This window comes from Synchiropus splendidus, chromosome 14 (assembly GCF_027744825.2).
Source record: "Synchiropus splendidus isolate RoL2022-P1 chromosome 14, RoL_Sspl_1.0, whole genome shotgun sequence".
NCBI lineage: Eukaryota > Metazoa > Chordata > Actinopteri > Syngnathiformes > Callionymidae > Synchiropus > Synchiropus splendidus.
Genome location: NC_071347.1, coordinates 8,304,013 through 8,321,458, shown reverse-complemented (window position 1 = coordinate 8,321,458; position 17,446 = coordinate 8,304,013). Strand labels below are relative to the sequence as shown.

General features: G+C 41.2%; 3 protein-coding genes across 3 annotated transcripts; 1 reads left to right on the top strand and 2 right to left on the bottom strand.

The window, feature by feature from the left end:
- The first annotated feature begins 358 nt into the window (after positions 1-358).
- On the top strand, positions 359-4,041 carry arl2bp (ADP-ribosylation factor-like 2 binding protein). The gene is made up of 7 exons (XM_053885600.1): positions 359-489; positions 1,104-1,173; positions 1,528-1,589; positions 2,916-3,022; positions 3,111-3,196; positions 3,264-3,360; positions 3,660-4,041. Exons 1-7 carry the CDS (start codon positions 468-470, stop codon positions 3,753-3,755), a joined length of 540 nt encoding a protein of 179 aa, XP_053741575.1. The 5' UTR covers positions 359-467; the 3' UTR covers positions 3,756-4,041.
- Positions 2,785-11,894, bottom strand: pllp (plasmolipin). The gene is made up of 4 exons (XM_053885601.1): positions 11,531-11,894; positions 6,225-6,398; positions 5,254-5,352; positions 2,785-4,550 (listed from the first exon to the last, which is right to left on the bottom strand). The coding sequence occupies exons 1-4, from the start codon at positions 11,657-11,659 to the stop codon at positions 4,443-4,445; spliced, it is 510 nt and encodes a 169-aa protein (XP_053741576.1). The 5' UTR covers positions 11,660-11,894; the 3' UTR covers positions 2,785-4,442.
- Positions 11,895-12,607: 713 nt separating this feature from the next.
- slc15a5 (solute carrier family 15 member 5) lies at positions 12,608-17,297 on the bottom strand. The gene is made up of 9 exons (XM_053885598.1): positions 16,523-17,297; positions 16,228-16,450; positions 15,378-15,547; positions 14,980-15,196; positions 14,709-14,899; positions 14,437-14,625; positions 13,744-13,875; positions 13,580-13,688; positions 12,608-13,485 (listed from the first exon to the last, which is right to left on the bottom strand). The coding sequence occupies exons 1-9, from the start codon at positions 16,866-16,868 to the stop codon at positions 13,335-13,337; spliced, it is 1,728 nt and encodes a 575-aa protein (XP_053741573.1). The 5' UTR covers positions 16,869-17,297; the 3' UTR covers positions 12,608-13,334.
- Positions 17,298-17,446: the final 149 nt, after the last annotated feature.

Below are 17,446 nucleotides of genomic sequence, written 5' to 3'. Positions count from 1 at the left end.
AATTATTTATTCTTTATGCAATAAGACCTACGTTCATACTTGTTAAGATTTTGTACCCATTACACAGAAGGAACGTATAATAATTGCGGTTTTTATTATTTTCTATTTTTGAGCCATCTGTATTTTTTCACTAACGACGAAAGCATAGTACTGTCACCTTTTCTGAGAAACGCATCATGACTGAATATGGGTGTTCCAAACATCGAAAGATAGTAGATAGTTCACAGTCGTCCTCAATGCTTGGAAACATGTTATATATTAAGTAGAGGTACTTCATTTGCTTTTACAATTATTCACGACGGTGCATATTTCACGAGTAAAAGTCTAGGAACGTTTGAGCAGGTAGGAACCAATGCCAGCCAGAGTGTTCTTTCGGACATGACGCACCAGGGCACCGTTCACCGTTTCCTTGGTAACAGCTAACGAGGTTCACGGTTTTGACTCAAGTTTTCGCATTTGCGGACAGTATGGACGTCCAAGAGAAGAAAAGTAAGCAAACAATACCTTTTTATTATCACCTAATCACATTTAGAAACTCCGGCTTCTTGTTTTCTGCTAACGCTCACCTACTCACTGGATGTTAGCACAACACTGATAGCCATTGGTTCTGTCAAATTACAACAAATTAAAATAGAATACAACACATTGTACCACAAGTTTTTTTTTCTTTCAAACAGTCTCCCTGTCAACTCACATCCAAGAAATACTTGAAAAGACATTGCCAAAACACTTCCTGTCGTGACAGAATTCCGCCTCAGCCATTGATAGTAATAGTGAGGAGAAGTATCGGTTATTGGTTTATTGGTCGATGGTTTTAAAACATTATTTGGGAATGTTCATACTGTGGCAGCATTTGATGATTGTGACTCTAAATTATGGACTGAGTGATGACTAAATCTATGTACAGTGAAGACCCACTTTACTGTGGTTCTTTACTTTGTTCTGTGGTTTTTATGATTTTGCTTGTATTAATCTTGGGTTTGTCAACTTGTTTCCTCCATCAACAATTGACACCTCTGTTTTGGACTAGCGTCAGGATGACTCGACCAAGGGTTAATCAATGACTAATAATGTTTTTTTTTCTTCCTTTTTATCACTTTCAGGTGTCCGGAGCTGTGGCGAGAACATCGTGGAGATGGTTGACTTGGATGAAGAAACATTTGCTGTCTCTAGGTTGAATTATTATTTTTAAAATTACAATTGTTTTGTGTCTGGTAATGTGTTTGGAAATCACATAAACCTTTACTCAAAAACTAATATTGTCATCTTTTATATAGTTAAGTAAGCGCTAAATAGATTTGTTCTTCCTGTTGGACCAGATCAAAATGTAAATGCTATTTACCCACCTGTCAAAGCTTAACTGAGTAAACAGTGTCACATCAAATGATTATTAAGCCTTCGCTTCATCATGGGATAGTTTGGTAAAGACAGGTTGTGATGAATTGTATGTAGCAATTGTGTATTAAGCCATATACAAAAATGTAGACATGACTCAATAAACGTAACTGTGGCCATTTCGTCATGCAGCTCCTCAACAGCAGATGCTTGTTTTGATACGGTGATCGGCTGCATAGAAGACATCATCATGGGTAAGTCATATTGTCTTTACCTCCTCACCTGTGTTCACTTTTGTCCATCTGAAATCTCCTGTGGTGCGGACCCCCCAGGAATACACTCAGTGAACTGCTCTCATAGACCAAGGCATTTTTTGGTATCTTGTATCTTTGTAACTCAACCACGAAGTGGTCGGCTAAGTGACAGAGAGGGGTCAGCAAGAGCTGAGGCAGGGGTTGCTGACTTTCTACACAGACAGTTGCTACATAGCACCAAATTCATGTGGCCACAGATTAGCCCAAGTACGGTACGCAGAGAGCTTCATGGAATGGCTTTCCATGGCCGAGCAGCTGTATCCAAGCCATACATCATCAGGTGCAATGCAAAGCACCGGATGCAGTGGTGTGAAACAGGCACCACTGGCCTGTGGAGCAGTGGACACGCCTTCTCTGGATTGATGAATCATGCTCTTTCATTTGACAATCTGATGGACCAGGCTGGGTTTGGAGGTTGCCAGGAGAACAGTACATTGGGACGGCATTGTGACAAGTGTGAAATGTGGTGGAGGAGGAATGATGGTGTGGGGTTGTTTTTCAGAGTTGGGCTTTGTCCCTTAGTTCCAGTGAAGGGAACTTTGAATACTTCAGGATACCAAAAATTTTTGGACAATTCCATGCTCCCAGCCTTGTGGAAACAGTTTCCTCTTTGAACATGTCTGTGCACCAGTGCACGAGCAAGGTCCTTGAAGACATGGATGGCAGAGTCTGGTGTGGCTGAACTTGACTGACCCCCTGACCTGCTGATAGAACACCATTGGGGTGGGATAGAGCAGAGACTGAGAGCCAGGCCTTCTCCATCAACATCAGTGTGTGACCTCAACAATGCGCTTTTGGAAAAATGGTCCAAAATTCCTATAAACACACTCCTCAACCTTGTGGACAGCCTTCCCAGAAGAGTTGAAGCTGTAACAGCTGCAAAAGGTGGACCCACATCATATTGAACCCTATGGGTTAGGAATGGGATGGTACTTCAGTTAATATTTGAGTCAAGGCAGGTGAGCAAATACTTTTGGTGATGTAGTGTAAGTCAAAGTCTGAGAAGTTATTTTTTTAAATGTGTCCTGCACACATGAAGATAAGATAATACAGAGACAGTTTCTCTGATATCTGCTTGAAAAATGTATGTTTATAAAAAAAAAAAAAACATTAAATTAGGTATGAATGACATCAATGCAATCCTGGTCTAACTTCCTGCTCCCGACAGCCGTAGCTCAGCAGTTCGTGTGAGCTGATCTCTGTACTGTACCTCCCATATATGTTGATTCAAAATGTACATTTTTCTAACTGAACATTTCATTGCAGACGAGGAGTTCCGCCTGCTGCAGCAGACCTTCATGGAGAAGTATTACCTGGAGTTTGATGACTCTGAAGAAAACAAGCTCAGTTACACTACCATTTTCAATGAACATGTCAGTTGCTACTGTCATGATTTTTTTTTCTTTTTCAACTGAAATCATTGAACTACTTGTGACAAACACGGATGCACTTTATATGCAGGTGGATCTTCTGGAGAAACATCTGGAATCACAATTAGTGAGACGGATTCCTGGCTTCAACATGAACACCTTCATTCAGATTTTAATGTGAGACTGGCGTTTCTCAACTGACCACCTGGTGGCACTCTTGTAATATGTATATTTTTTTAAACAGGCAAAACAAAGATCAAGTTTCCAGTGACATCTTTGACATGCTGCTGACCTTCACCGACTTTATGGCCTTTAAGGAAATGTTTCTGGACTACAGAGCCGTGAGTCAAGAAATTCAATTGAATTAGCACCTGTTTTATATGAATTTTATTATTACCTTTGAGCACAAAAATGAGAAGAAACTCCAAAAGTAATTTGTTATTTGCTGCAGTCCTTTTCACTGATGATTCAGGAGAACTTTGCTTGCTCTGGTAGAGAACTGAACTCCCCATATCAGAGAGAAATGTCTATAATAATCTAATAATCTCGCTAATGGAATTACCATTCCGGTCAGAGGCCAGTTATGAATGTATTTTATGTTCTGTAAACAGCTTCCCTGATAAGATGACTATGTTTCCAGGAGAAGGAAGGTCGTAGTCTGGACTCAGGACTTGTGGTCACATCTCTGATCCCTGCCAGCGCCACACACAGCAGCTCCACCTCCTCATTGCAATGACACACGGCCTCAGGTCTCATTCTTACATAGTCATTCATTAGGAATCATTTACAGTGAATTTAACGAAAAAAAAATACAAAATGTAAATGTGTTTCTGTGTGTCCTCACTGCCTCTCCATAGACACCAACATCATTAACCATCAAGTTAACTCAAACTTCAGTGCCTGTAAAAGTGTTTTTCACCACAGTGGGTGAATGTGTTTGTTAAGAGCGTCTAGGCTATTTATATTCTTTGTGAACTTGTCATTTTTTTCCATGGAATTTTCAATAAACTGATTAAATTGTCTTTTTGACTCAAGAGTTGTTAAAACTATCCTCTATATTCTTTTTACTAACAACTGAATCTGAGCCGGGGATCATTTTATTTATAAAACACTTTTTGACAACAATTCCACCTTTGTATGATCAACTGAGAATTAATACAGTTTCAGACAACTGAATATTTAAAGTACAAATATTACAGTGCTGTATGAATCAGACTGACAGTTGCTTGAACCAGGAGATGTACTCCCACCGTGTACACCGAACCTTTGGCGGCAAATACAAAAGAAATAAACATTATGGTAAATAAACATCACGGATTATACCTAAATTAATTCACCACTTATTAAAGGTCAGTGTGATTATTTTTATCACGGTGGTTGTGAACTTCCAAAAAACAGTCTCTTCATTGTGAGTTAGTTGTGTTCAGGTGGGAACAGTAGTGGTGGCAGCGTTTGCTCCTTCGTTCCTCCAGTTCACGTAAGCGAAGAAAGTACTGGCTCCGTACAGGAGCGTCACCACCACTGCAAAGAACTGAGCAGACACTTGAGTTATTGTTCATCGGGACAGTGTAGCGAACCAACTGCAACTTAGACTCAGGTGCCTATCATCATCTCAGCCACGGAGCTGTGGCCCGCGGACCTAGTTCAGACCATGGTTTTTTGACATTTCTGAGGTATCAAATTATTGCCTTTTAATATGCCTGTAATAGTAATCTAATAATCCATTTAATTGACATCTTAGTGTTCTGAATTTTCACTTTTTCTCCTTTGTCCTATTTATATATATAAATATAAAAAAACTATTTTTTCTAAATATTTTTTGGATATTCCGTTTGACAGCCCTTCAACAGGTCCCCTTTAGACCTGTTACGGACCAACTAAGCCATTAAAAACCTTAGCAACAAATGGAAAATATCTTCAACTTCAACTGTCCGCCCAGGTCATAAATCTTCCTCCACTGTTGGGAAAGCTGGAAGCAGCTATCGTGAGGCGAGGCACAGCACACAGCTCCGTCTTTGTAACTTATCTTGGTGTGCTTCTGGAATTTATCAGCTTGGGATCAATAAAGTAAATCTATATCTTTTTGGGCGTGTGTGCTTGAAACTCAATAAATGAACATAACTGCAGGAGAATGGGTGTGATAAAGGAACAAAGGTCTGAGTCACACTTGGTCTTCTACTGATAAAAAAAAAAGATCATGAATGTGAAAACAAAATCCATGAATGTGTACTTACAGCAGCTGCCCCCAATTCATTAATCCGAAACACATATACTGCATTGGTGACAAAGGCGGTGAGGTAGAGAACCGTTGCCACAGCAAAGTAGATCATTATCTGAAGGCAGATAAGCCAAAGATATTTTACACATTGATGAAATAAAGTGTGTTTGCTGATGTTCATATCATGGGCATGAAGGTCTTGGTGGTGCTGATGGGACCAGTACTCTAGTACTGCTCATTGGGCAGTGCAAAATCTTCGAGGTTTCATGCTCACTTCATGAGTTTTGATGTGTTGGAGAAGGTGCTGTCGGAGTATGGGATGGTCTGCGTGCAAATAAATTGGACCTGTGTCCACACAAGACTTGAGCTTGCAAGGTCTACTTGTACATTGGTCATTGGTTATGGACATCCGTTTGTTGAGAAGAATTATTAGACCCAGCTGGGGTAAAGAGGGATTTTGGCGTGGTGAGATGATGTGGGAATGTTGGCTCATATTGTCTCTGGAACAAATGGGAAGCAGTTGTGAGGAGGAGAGGCTCATCTGAGACCAAAGTTCTCAGGACGTTTGGCAGGCCCTCACCAGGTTGGGGATAAGCTCCTTGCTTGGGTGAGGTGAAGCTACAGCATGGGATCAACAGACAGATCAATCCAGTTTCCGTCTTCTGTTGTGGTGAAGAAAGAGTTGGCAACTACTGCTGTCACACAAGGGCTCAAGCGTTGGGACATGACCAAGACCAAACCCCTTTGGTCGAGTAGCTCTGTCGTCCAAGAGTGGCTTCAAGCTGGACTGCAGCTCCTCCAGATTTCAGATTGGTAACAGACCCTTTTGTTTTCCCTCAGAAGCCTCAGGTTTCTTCTGGGCTTCTTTGCATTTGGATGTCATTACTCAGCTATGTAGTACTTAACAGTGTATTCATTACTGAGAAACATCTGAAGCTAACACATTGAGGGCTGAAAACACAACCTCATCATCACAGCGCAACATACCACCAAACTCCAGGGAACTGACGGCAGACTCCTGTAAACCCCGAACAGAATGACGAAGAAGACCACTATGGTGAGGATCCACAGCGTGATGGCCACAAACAGGACCCACCCGTAGGGAGGCGTGTACACAGCTGGAGTGCTGACTATCAAGGCCCAGTGAATGAGCCCCAGTAACTGGAGGAGCAAGAGACACACAGATAGGACTGGTGAGCAAACATCACATCACTGACTGTATTTTTTTGTTGGTTACTTTTAAAGATTTCATAAAACTCAAGTCCTTATTTCCAGGCAGACACATTTTCTACTGCTTTATGTCGCCTTTTATGCGTTCACTGAGAATATCTCCCTCCGATCTTCATGTCCTTCTCACCAATTGACTGCATAAAATGATGAATAAACATAAAGTGTAGGGGGAAACCTTGTCACAAACCAAATGTAGAACCTCAAACTCTTGGTTGAGTATGTTCTAAACCAGCGCTAACTGGTTCACAACCTTCATGCTTGTAGGTCAAACTCCTGCATATAGACATTTTCCCGTGTTTCTATTGCAAGACGGCCTGTTTTGCAGAGTCTGTATCTTGAGCTCTAAATGGCCGCTAACTGTACCAGGTTAGTGTCATGAACAACCTAAATAGAATTACAATAAAACAAACAAAAACATCTTAAATAACTCCGCTGTACATTATGATATGATGCAAAACAAATGAATGAATAGCTTTTATTTAGACTAGCATCATGTTAGCCTGTAGCATAACCGCCTACAGAATGCTACGAGGCTAACGATTAGCTACATGTGCTATGCTAGTTCATGTAAACTATTGGTGTCAGCCACACATATCAAGTGTGTGCATTATAGATGCAGAACTTTAAAGAGCCATCATATTTTATAGGTGAGCCTCACTTAAGCCCTGCACTCATGAGACTAAAGTTCACTGCGATAGCACAGGCGACACAGGATGTTTGCTGATTTACAGCACTGCAGAGTGACTTGGAGAGTCACAGTAACTGTGACTTGTCTACACGTTCAAACTCACAAATAGCTCTTTAGGGAGTGCAGAGGAATAGCATGGTCTGGACTGACACTCTTTAACAATGTATGCGAGTATTAAGATATCAACATGCTAACTGTTGCAGTGCAGGATGGGATACAATGGAAGGCATTGGTGGATTATGTCATGTTCTACACACAGTGGCAGAAAAGCGTTTTTGGACACCCTTAAAATGTAACATAATATCAAATATTGTCATAAAATATCAGTGTTAAATCTTTTTTTCAAAACTGAACAAAACAAAACAAAAAACATACCATGAAATATTGTAAATATGAAATATAAAAAATGAAATATAGTCCTGTCATAAGCCCACAGTAGAATGGGGTGTCCAAAAGATTATTTTTCCCGCCGCTGTAATTCTCTGGTGGAGCAGGATGTGGCCAAGCAGCAGTTATCCAGATCTATAGCTAGGAATCATGTAAATGCAGAAGTTTAGACAACATGGTGTTTTGATTGCAGCATTGAAAACACTAGACGTCAAGTTCAGCATCTTGGCTTTGTTTGTGGAAGTAGCCTTGTTGTCTGTCAGCGTCATCTCCTCCACGTTGATGGGCTCAACCATTACTGCTGAGCTTCAATGAGCCTGTGAGATGGAACCATCACACTTTCTGCAGGACAATGTTGAAGTTCAGCTTAACACCTGAGCACACGTGCTCTCCTATTTACCACTCTGCTGCCCTTCCATCTGGGATACATGAGGACACTGCATTATGAGAGGGAGATCATCTTTCAATTCTACGCATCAGACACACACACAGTCATGAGGCGGCCCTTATATTTTTAGTCTAAATTACCCACTAACTTTGTCGGAACTAGAAATGCACTGTAGTGAGCGCTGACCTCTGCCAAGCCTGTCTTTTACACCCATATATTGTGATTATTTTATTTTAAACCCACTGTTATTAGTTTAGAGCAATGAGCTTAATGGGGCAGCGGGTGGCGGGAGAGTTATGGAGCACCCATGCACAACACGCTGCACCTGAGAGCCAGAATAGCTCATTCTGAACTATAGAGTGACAGGTATGAATCACACATGGCAACCTGGATTACCACCGAAATATAAGCATCTGTGTGATAGTCCTATTACCCGCCTCTAAAATCAAGTGTCATCTTGCCAGAGTAATATACACCTGCTAATTCCCTAAATTCTGTGTTTGATCATTTATTAAAATCACTGTTTTAATGTTAAATAAACATCATAGTGTTTGGAATTGGAATTTTTTAAGTATTGCACTGCATTTTGTCATTTAAGACAAAAATATGAACATGCAAAGAGTTGTACTTATCTTTGCTACTATAATGATTTAATATTCACAACTACAAACATGTGGCTCCATAGTGGTGTTCACACTTCCCTGGCTTGAAATGTATTTGTAAAATAACTATATTGTCTGTCTTGTCTACCAAAAGAAAAAAAAAACCACAAACTTAAGGTAGATTGAGTCTACTAGTTCCCATCACAAATATCAAAGACAAATGTTATGGGAGATAAAGGGCAGGGGAAATTTTTATTTTCCCTGAGCTAACTTTGTGTGGCTGCAATTTTTATCCGGTGTGGATTTGTGCTGTCAGTCATAAGCTTTAACCTTTGCCTGGTAGATCACAAGATGTTTATGACCCAAGGTAATCTGTGAGCGATCATGATCCATTCAAGTATTTGGTAACACGCTTGGAATCTTGCTAAACTTGAATTGTGTGTGAAGGGGCTTTTTTTTTTTTTTTTTTTTAGGTTGATGCAAGGCACAAAAGTACTGTCCTATCTATGCCTTGTACAGCGTAGAGCCAAAAAATATTGCGTAATAGTAATTGAAACTGCCTTTTAAAAAACCATGGCCATTTGTAGAGGTATGTTTCTCCATTATTTACGAGGCGTCTGGAGAAGGACTATGGACTTTGGCTAGGTGGCTGCATATCCTTCCTGCTGCAGCAATGCCAACGCGAGCTTCCAAATTTACGACCTTCAGTCATGTTAAGTGTTTTAAAGACCTGCGTCACATGCCCTTTTGCTACCCATATACGGTGTCAGAATAGCCCTGTCATTTTTTTACTATCAGGAGGTGTGTCACTTATAAAAAAAATGCTATTTTACCACGTAAACAAATAGTCTTATCATCCATTACTTTATATTCTCGCATTTTCCTCTTTGGAAAAATTTGTCTTAACGAAATGATTCCACTCTTACTTTGCCTTTCAATTTTTGCTTGATAAGCTTTTAAACTCTGTTTCTTAATCCACCCATGAGAATTCATCAGGATATATATCATCCATATCTTGATATCTCTAAAACCTTACCTCCTGTTCATAATTTTCAAAATGGCATAAAAATCACTTGTGTTTTCTGTGTCTCTGAAGTTCTGAAGTTGTGGGAGCTTCACAATATTTTGTTGCCCACAGCCACTCTTCAACATGTCTTCAGAGACCATATGGAATTTACATCAGAGCTGTAGTTTGTAACATTACTGCTGTGGCAAGATATAAGAGCCACTGCCAGCATTGTTGGGGAAAAATTACACAGTTATAAAGCAAAATGAGCAGAATAAATCTGAATATAAACTTTTATATTCCGCAGCACTATGTATGTTATTGTTTTACCAGTCGTGCATTTTTTGTTATAAGTTAATGTACAGTTTTTACCAACCAATAAACACGAATTGCAACGAGAATAATTAAAATTTATAGCACTTATGGTAGTTTCAATAATAAAAAGATGTTTACACTGAGAATCTGATCATCAAGTACAAAACATGTATTATGAAGTTCGATATTAGCAAATGTCTGGTATTCAGAATGAGAGAAAGACAGTGATATCTTGCAGATACAATATTAAGGAGAAAATTTGTGTTATATATATAAATTATAAACCAATATTCGGTTTAACAGTTGAAAACATTGACAAACAAAATAATGTCACATTCACAACATCCTAGTCGCAATAATAGCAGTATAATCTTTCATATATATATTACAAAAAGTAGTAGCTATCTTCATGAGCAATGTATAAAAAGAGTCCAACCACTTCCAAGTCAGGGTAAAATGGATGGACTGGGATTTTCATGGACCAGCCATGTGAGAGACAAGCTCTGTGATGACAGTTGTACTCCCAACCTCAGTCAAGCAAGGGGCCAGAATTTATATAAATTTAAAAAATGATTTTGAATATATTGAACAGTCAATAACAGGCTCTATGCAACAGAAAACAGAATGCTGTATTGAATGTTGCATCTAAATATCTAGACCCAAACAGCCCCAGAATAATCTCACCCAAACCTATAAGAATGATTGACCTGGGGTTTACACACACAATAAGATTGTACATTTTAAACCATTTAAGAAGTCGAGCAGGTTAAACAGTGACCTCAATGAAGGACCAGCTTTCTGCTGACCACCACAGAACTGGCCTGGCTGCTACTACAACACTCTTGCGAGGCTGATAAATGCAAGATGTCGCTCCCTGTTCCTAACTGGGATGGGCTCCAAGGTGTGACAGGTGCCGTCAGAGGACAATGATTTCCTACTGCGTTCGCCTGGTCACATGTCCTCCGGTCACAAACGCTGTAGAGGAGCTGGGAGCAGACTTGGTGTTTATGAACATATGTGGCTGTCAAAGTAATTTATGACAGTTCTGAGAACACCAAGGCAATTCTTATCTGCTTTTATCGTTTTGATTAATGGGAAGAGAGAAACAACAGATAACAATAATCTTTAAATAATAATGTATACTGTGACTGGTGGTTGAAACAGGCTTGTGAAATTCAAGGCCATGTCATGCCATCAAGAGCATTGATAATACAAGTCCCATGATGCACTGCAGCAGTTTAAGGTTCAAATCACACTTGTGCTCCTGATTCAACCCACAAAATTCAATGAATAATTTGTAGTCGGCCCTGTGGTCGAGGCTGACACCTCTCATCTGACTCCATATTGTGTTGTGCTGTATCTCCAGCACTTTTACATCAAGTTCTATTCCCATGCATTTCTAGCATTTGAGACACTGTGTGGTGCTTTGTCAGCTCTGCCATTGAAAATTCAACCCAACATTATTTTGAAAGAAGAAAGAGGGATTGGACTCTTGTTCAACAAATCCCGTACCCAGTGTTTTCTGAAGACACATTTTTAAATACCATCCTCAATTAAACCCAACACTTTGTCTACAATAATGTGCCGAAGTGAACCACACTGAAGCTGAAGCTAACAATAAACCATAAAACAAACACACATAGATTGTAACAGACATAAGAATGAAGAAAAACTCACTATATTGGCCAAGGTGATGATGGCCGGAATGCTTTTGAGGAATGCAATGTCAATCATGGCGCCGACGGTTGTGCCCTGACTATGGGGAGCATGGGTTTCGGTGGCAACCTTTGACGGGAAGTCAGACATCAGTGCTGAAGAGATGCAAGCCTGCACCACAAGCCAGTTGCCCTCACGTCGATGACCGTAGACACCTGCCTTCACAACTGGGAGCAGTACATAGAGAAGTCTGCAGAGGAAAAGTATGAAGTGGAAGGTGGTTCTAAACGGAGGAATTGTAAGTCCAAAGAAGAGTGTCCAGCTTTGTTATCCAAGAGGTTTCTGGGGCTGCTGTCAAGTGCTCCCAGGTGGAGCTGTGACAAAGTCTGAGCTGCCTTTGCCCTCCCTCTATCCTGCGTGAACACACACACACACACACTCACCGGCCATCTGTCCTTCAGAGGCCTATCAGGATCTCACGGGAATCATTCATTAACATGTTTGAACATTGAGAGGTGGACCCAAAGTGCAACACAAACAAGATTAAATATGTCTCAATGTCGCCCTCTATCTCTGAGTTATTGCCACTCTCAGATGTGGGCATTGAATTAGATTAGATTAGATTCATGCAGCGTCAACAAATACAAGATTGTAGTTGTGTTTCTTTGCATAACAATCGTTTAGTGTTATGGTCATTCATTTTGCCAACTTTCATGAAGTGAGATTATCTGGGTTTTTTAAAATCCTGATTAGTTTTTGGTTTATTAAGAAGCAGTTGGTGAAATATGTTAATGTTTCTTCTATCTCTGACTTAAACAGGACAATAATTTCGATGTCAAAATGGATGCTTTACCTATTTTGTTTTCAATAGAAGGAAAAAGGACTGATGTCAGAAGTTGGAAGTTGGAGAAGGCTCGTCCAGGGAAATGTCAGGGAAATGTTGGAGTGTTGACCCTTCGCACTTTCAACATTTCTCAACAATCTCAACATTCAACCGATCAGGAGCGAGAAATGTTGAGGCTGAGTGGTTGCAAATCAGAGTTATCTGCAGTAACTGAGGTTGAGGACCCAAGTTGAGGACAATGAGGACAGAAAGAATAAAAATATAAAAGCATTTAATGGTGATCACCTGTAAAAAGTTACACCATGGCTGAAGAGACCCTGATAACATAAAGCAAATACATTTTATGTTACAATCTGAGGCAAGGCTCAATACAAATAAAATACAACAATGAAATTTACAGCAAAATACCATAACCTCACAGCAAACAAAATGGCTGTTTTGATTCTGAAGGTTGGCAGCCCCTTGTTCAGAACACTTTTATTAATAAAGCTGCAGTTGCTAGAAACATTTTGGCGTCATTGATGAATAATTCTTTTATAATGAAAAATTATATTGTACTTCACTGTGTCAGAGAAAAACAAGCAAATATAAATAAATAAAAAGACCTCCGCCCATCTCCTGGGCTGTTATCAAGTTGTCCAGTTATATTACTTATTTATTTATTTATAACATTCACGTGCTTGCTCAGTGAGGGGGCATGCTTAAGAGGCGTGGCACGTTGCTGTGAGCGTACAGCGTGTGAAAGTATGACTTCTCAGTCAGGAACTGATGAAGGAAAATAAAATTGCTACGTGCTAACTGTTCCATAGAAACGTACGCTTTCTTGTTGATTCTGCTGCCCATTCCTATCAACAACCATATTATGGGAAGAAGCTATTCCAGCAGTAGCTACAACTGCTTGTACAGCAAAGCAGCCAATGCATGGTAAACAAGATAACTGCAGTGCCTGCGCCACAGTTCAGAGGTGAGTACAAACATCTGTTACACAATAGAATGGACAGAATCTACGGAGCTGTGGGTGTAGGAAGCATCCATGGTGTCGTAGAAGCGAAGACAGGCCTTGTACTGCAGCAGTTTCTCAGACAGTGGGCTGCTGGTCACTGCTCCACCCGGCACACTTAAGTCCATGTACCTGCACGATCAGATAATATCCACCATGACAAAACATTTTATGATGACTCTCTGGCTCCACAGACTGTGGGAGAGGACGAACTTGGGCAATGTACCTCTTTGAGATGCTCCAGAGCACAAGCGTATTGAGAGCCATTAAAGATGCCAGCAAGAAGAAGAATCTCTCCAAGTTTCCCTCATGCAGAATATTTGGGTAGAAGTGACCTGACGAAAGACAGAATCTTACGGTTCTGTTTTGGGATTCACGTCTGATGTTTACCTCCAGTTATGAAGTAAGTCAGCTGAATCAAGAAGGCTCCCAGGAAGCAGCCGCCTCCATAAGAAAGTGTGAGGAAGTGAAGCGAGATTCCTCTGATGTGATCCGGACTCAGCTGGAATGATATGAGGGAACCTACCAGAGAGTGGAAGAGCGGGGTTGGAATTAATGGAATTTCTTTGATTATAGTCACATGGTTGCAGGAGCAGAGAGAGAAATTGGATAAAATGAAATATCTGAGGCTGGACTGAGTATCTGTGCCTGAGACAGCTTGTTGTCAGGGAAGGTGCTTCACACTCACATGCTCGGCTTTGGCATCAAGCTCTAGTTCATGTTGTGATGTTCCAGTTTTCTTTTACAGTAAAATGTTAATGAAGTTGACACATTGTGTTTTATTATGACAGTTTCCTGGATTCACGTCACTTTTCATGGCCTCATTTCCTGTCTGAACCGTCCTGGTGCTGAGCGGTGCTACATAAAAATTATATTATGATCCGACTTGTCAGTCACCATGCCGCATATTGTGGAGTATATTCCTCAGCTATGAGGAATAAAATGGAAGATGGAGACATGATGATGAAAGGAAGTGACTCAGGTAATTCGGGATTTGAATAATCTCTTCATTTACATGTATTAAAGATCAATTTCCAGGTCAGGATTCAAGACACTTTCAAACTCCAAAATGTTCTGACTTACATGCAGGTGTGACAAGTGCCTCGGCCACACCAAGCAGGATATATTGAGGAGCGAGCTGAAAGCATGGCATGGCTGACACTTGCAGCACTTTCCCAGAGAGAGTTTGTTCCACCAGTGGGTGTGTTTTCCTCTGTAGCTCGCTGAAGCCTGCTAACAGCACCGACACCGCTGCAAATGAATGTCCCAGAGCTGGATGTAGGTGTTGGGGTAAGGTGATGAGAAAGAGAGAAGTCAATTCATGGACCCAATGGTGGAGTGCATCAAAAACTCACTGATGACTTTTATGGGGGCCAATGGTGTCTTTCCATTGGAGAGACAGCAGGTTGTTACACATTGAAACAGCGGTGCCAAGAGGAGAAGAGGCAGGATGCTGATCACATTCATGGTTCCGATGGGAAGAAGGAGGTCACTCAGGTGAAGGTTGGAGTTCATTGTTTGTAGGTAGAAACCTGAGGGGATCTGCTGGTGACAGGATAATAAACACCACTCATCCTCCGCGCTGCCTTGCCGTGATCTCACATGATGTTTAAGACACTTTCCTGCGTGATGCACGCTCGGTACAGGAGCTGGAGACCGTAGAGAGGAAACAGCCTGGCCAAGACTTTGACGTTCTCAACGTGTGCCTCGCTGTAGCGCCCGCCGTTGTTTTCCTTAGCTCGATCAAGCCATGATGTCACCTCGCCACTTAGGTGGCGGTAGTGCAGGCAGCACATCTTGAGGGAGTTGAGAAAAACTCCAAATGTGGTCAGCAAAGATCCAACTGTGACCAAAACAGAGTGACGCTGACATTACAGATTTCAGTACAACAATATACAATAATATAATCTTCCCTTTTGCTCTGTTCACACAGGCTCCTCTGTGAAGAACAAGCGTAACTCAGCTTCTTTCCACTAGATACAGTAACTGTGAGGTTTACAAAACCAGAGCAATCCTTGCGTTACCTTTCTTTGGTTTGTAGGTGAGTTTACTGCGCATCATGTGTATGGCTATCAGAGTCAGCAGCACTGAGGCGAAGGGGATCAGAAAGCCCAAATTTTTGGCCACAGATTGCTGAATGTAAGCAATTCCGAGAAACACAACAGTGGAATTCAGGTTAACTAACCAGTAGAACCTGTGAATGAAAAAAAAACAGATTTTTTTTTTTGTCAAAAATGTGATTTAGGATGGTTTGAAGTGGTGATAATATACATATGTCTGATTGTTAAAGGAATAAATGCTAATGCAAATAGTTTGAATAATAAATAATTCATACATTTGATATGTTGATACATTGTTCATCTTAAATGTCCACATTACATTTATCTGTCAGTCTATCCATCAATCTAGGCATTCATCCATCAAGCCAGCCAGCCATTTAGTCATCCATCCATCCAACCAGCCATTGATTCATTCATCCATCGATCCATCCATTTATCCAGCCATTCATCCATCCACCTGTCCATCCAGCCACCCATTTATTCATCCATCCACCCAACCATGTATTCATCATCCATACATCCAGCCAGCCAGCAGCCATTTATCCATCCAGCTACCATCAAGCCAGCCATTTATTCATCCATCCAGCCATTGATTCGTTCATCTATCCATCCATCCATTTATCCAGCCATTCATCCATCCACTGTTCCATCCAGCCAACCATTTATGCATCCATCCATCCATCTACCATCTAGCCAGGCATTCATCCATCCAGCCATCCAGCCACCAGCCAGTCATCCATCCACCCTTCCATCCATCCAGCCATCCGAAGCAGATTGTGATAGTGACTATTAAAACGAAAGCAACATCACTCACCAATTAAAGAAGGACAGGAGCTGGTGCTGGTTGTAACCCTGAAGGCAGTAGGCACCCATGGGACACAAGATGGCCCGTATGCCACCAATGCCAAGTGTGGCCGCCAGGAGACCCATGTAGAATAGAATCTGCTGATGCCTGGGATCCAAATGGTGGATCATGTGATGAGTGTCGATGTAGAAATCCTCAAAGGGGAAAGCCACCACGGGCAGCATGACTGTGCCTATAAAGTGTGAAGACAAAGGCCATGAAGTGTTAAAGCACTGACCTCAACAGAACTTAAGAGACAACTCACCAAAGAAATGAAGAAAGGCAGATAAGTAGAGCACTTTGGACCTTTGCAAGCATGTGTCGGCGAGCCATCCAACTAGCACTGGAGTGAGAGTGCTAGCTCCGATGAAGCACAGGTTAACTGTTGCAGCTAGGTAGTTGTCATAGCCCAACTTCACAGTGCAAAAGATGATCATGTTGCACACGATGCCAAAGAAAGTGAATCTCTCGCACAGCTCCACAAGCAGAACACAAGTGATAACTTGAAGCTTCTTGTAGGTCTTATGCGCTGGTTTCTTGCCCGGACGAGGCTTCTGAGGGGGACGGCACAGTCTTTTTCTGCCCTCAGCTTGGGCGTCATCTCTGACCATCCCAGAATGTCTTCAATGTGTGACGAGACCTGTGGAGATGGACTCCAGCAACAGAAGTAGTCAATCCAGCTCCACGTCTGCCGCTGAAGTAGGACTGAGGACACACCTACTATGATTCTTCACGTCAGTCGCTGTGTATCATCCTGTGTCGTCATCTTACTCGGAAATGTGTCGCCAGTGCAACATTCTAACATGAATGGAGAAACATCCATCAGAGGTTCTTGACAGAAGGTATTTGAGAAACATCGCAGGAGAAAAAAGACATTCAAGCAAAAAAAAAAAGTCAATTCAAAAATTTACATTCACTTGTTGCGTCAGTCTTGGTTTAATAAGGCTCTTACTTTAATACAGCTGCAGTATATTATCAAATATCGAATAAACCTGATGAGCTGGAGCTTTCACAGACTCACAGAATTTCACATCACCTTGTAAAGGCAGCTGTTTTGGTAGAATGCCTTTTGACACAGCCACTGTAATTAGAACTTTGATGAGAAGTGTGAGTAGTGAGTTTTAGTGAGTCATGTCATGATGTTAGCATGGTCCAAAGTTGTTTTCATGTCATTTGAAACACCATTTTT

Bases quoted from the DNA above. Each gene is read 5' to 3' on its own strand.
- arl2bp (XM_053885600.1), top strand. From the start codon at position 468: ATGGACGTCCAAGAGAAGAAAA. The intron at 1,590-2,915 runs GTAAGTCATATT...ATTTCATTGCAG, and splicing joins CATAGAAGACATCATCATGG to ACGAGGAGTTCCGCCTGCTG. The intron at 3,361-3,659 runs GTGAGTCAAGAA...CTATGTTTCCAG, and splicing joins TGTTTCTGGACTACAGAGCC to GAGAAGGAAGGTCGTAGTCT.
- slc15a5 (XM_053885598.1), bottom strand. From the start codon at position 16,868: ATGGTCAGAGATGACGCCCAAGCTGAGGGCAGAAAAAGACTGTGCCGT. The intron at 14,900-14,979 runs GCAGGAAAGTGT...ATCCTGTCACCA, and splicing joins CTGTACCGAGCGTGCATCAC to GCAGATCCCCTCAGGTTTCT. The intron at 13,876-14,436 runs GTAAGTCAGAAC...ACTCTCTGGTAG, and splicing joins GGCACTTGTCACACCTGCAT to GTTCCCTCATATCATTCCAG.
- pllp (XM_053885601.1), bottom strand. From the start codon at position 11,659: ATGTCTGACTTCCCGTCAAAGGTTGCCACCGAAACCCATGCTCCCCAT. The intron at 5,353-6,224 runs GTATGTTGCGCT...ATCTGCCTTCAG, and splicing joins CAGTTCCCTGGAGTTTGGTG to ATAATGATCTACTTTGCTGT. The intron at 4,551-5,253 runs GTAAGTACACAT...GTGTCTGCTCAG, and splicing joins ATGAATTGGGGGCAGCTGCT to TTCTTTGCAGTGGTGGTGAC.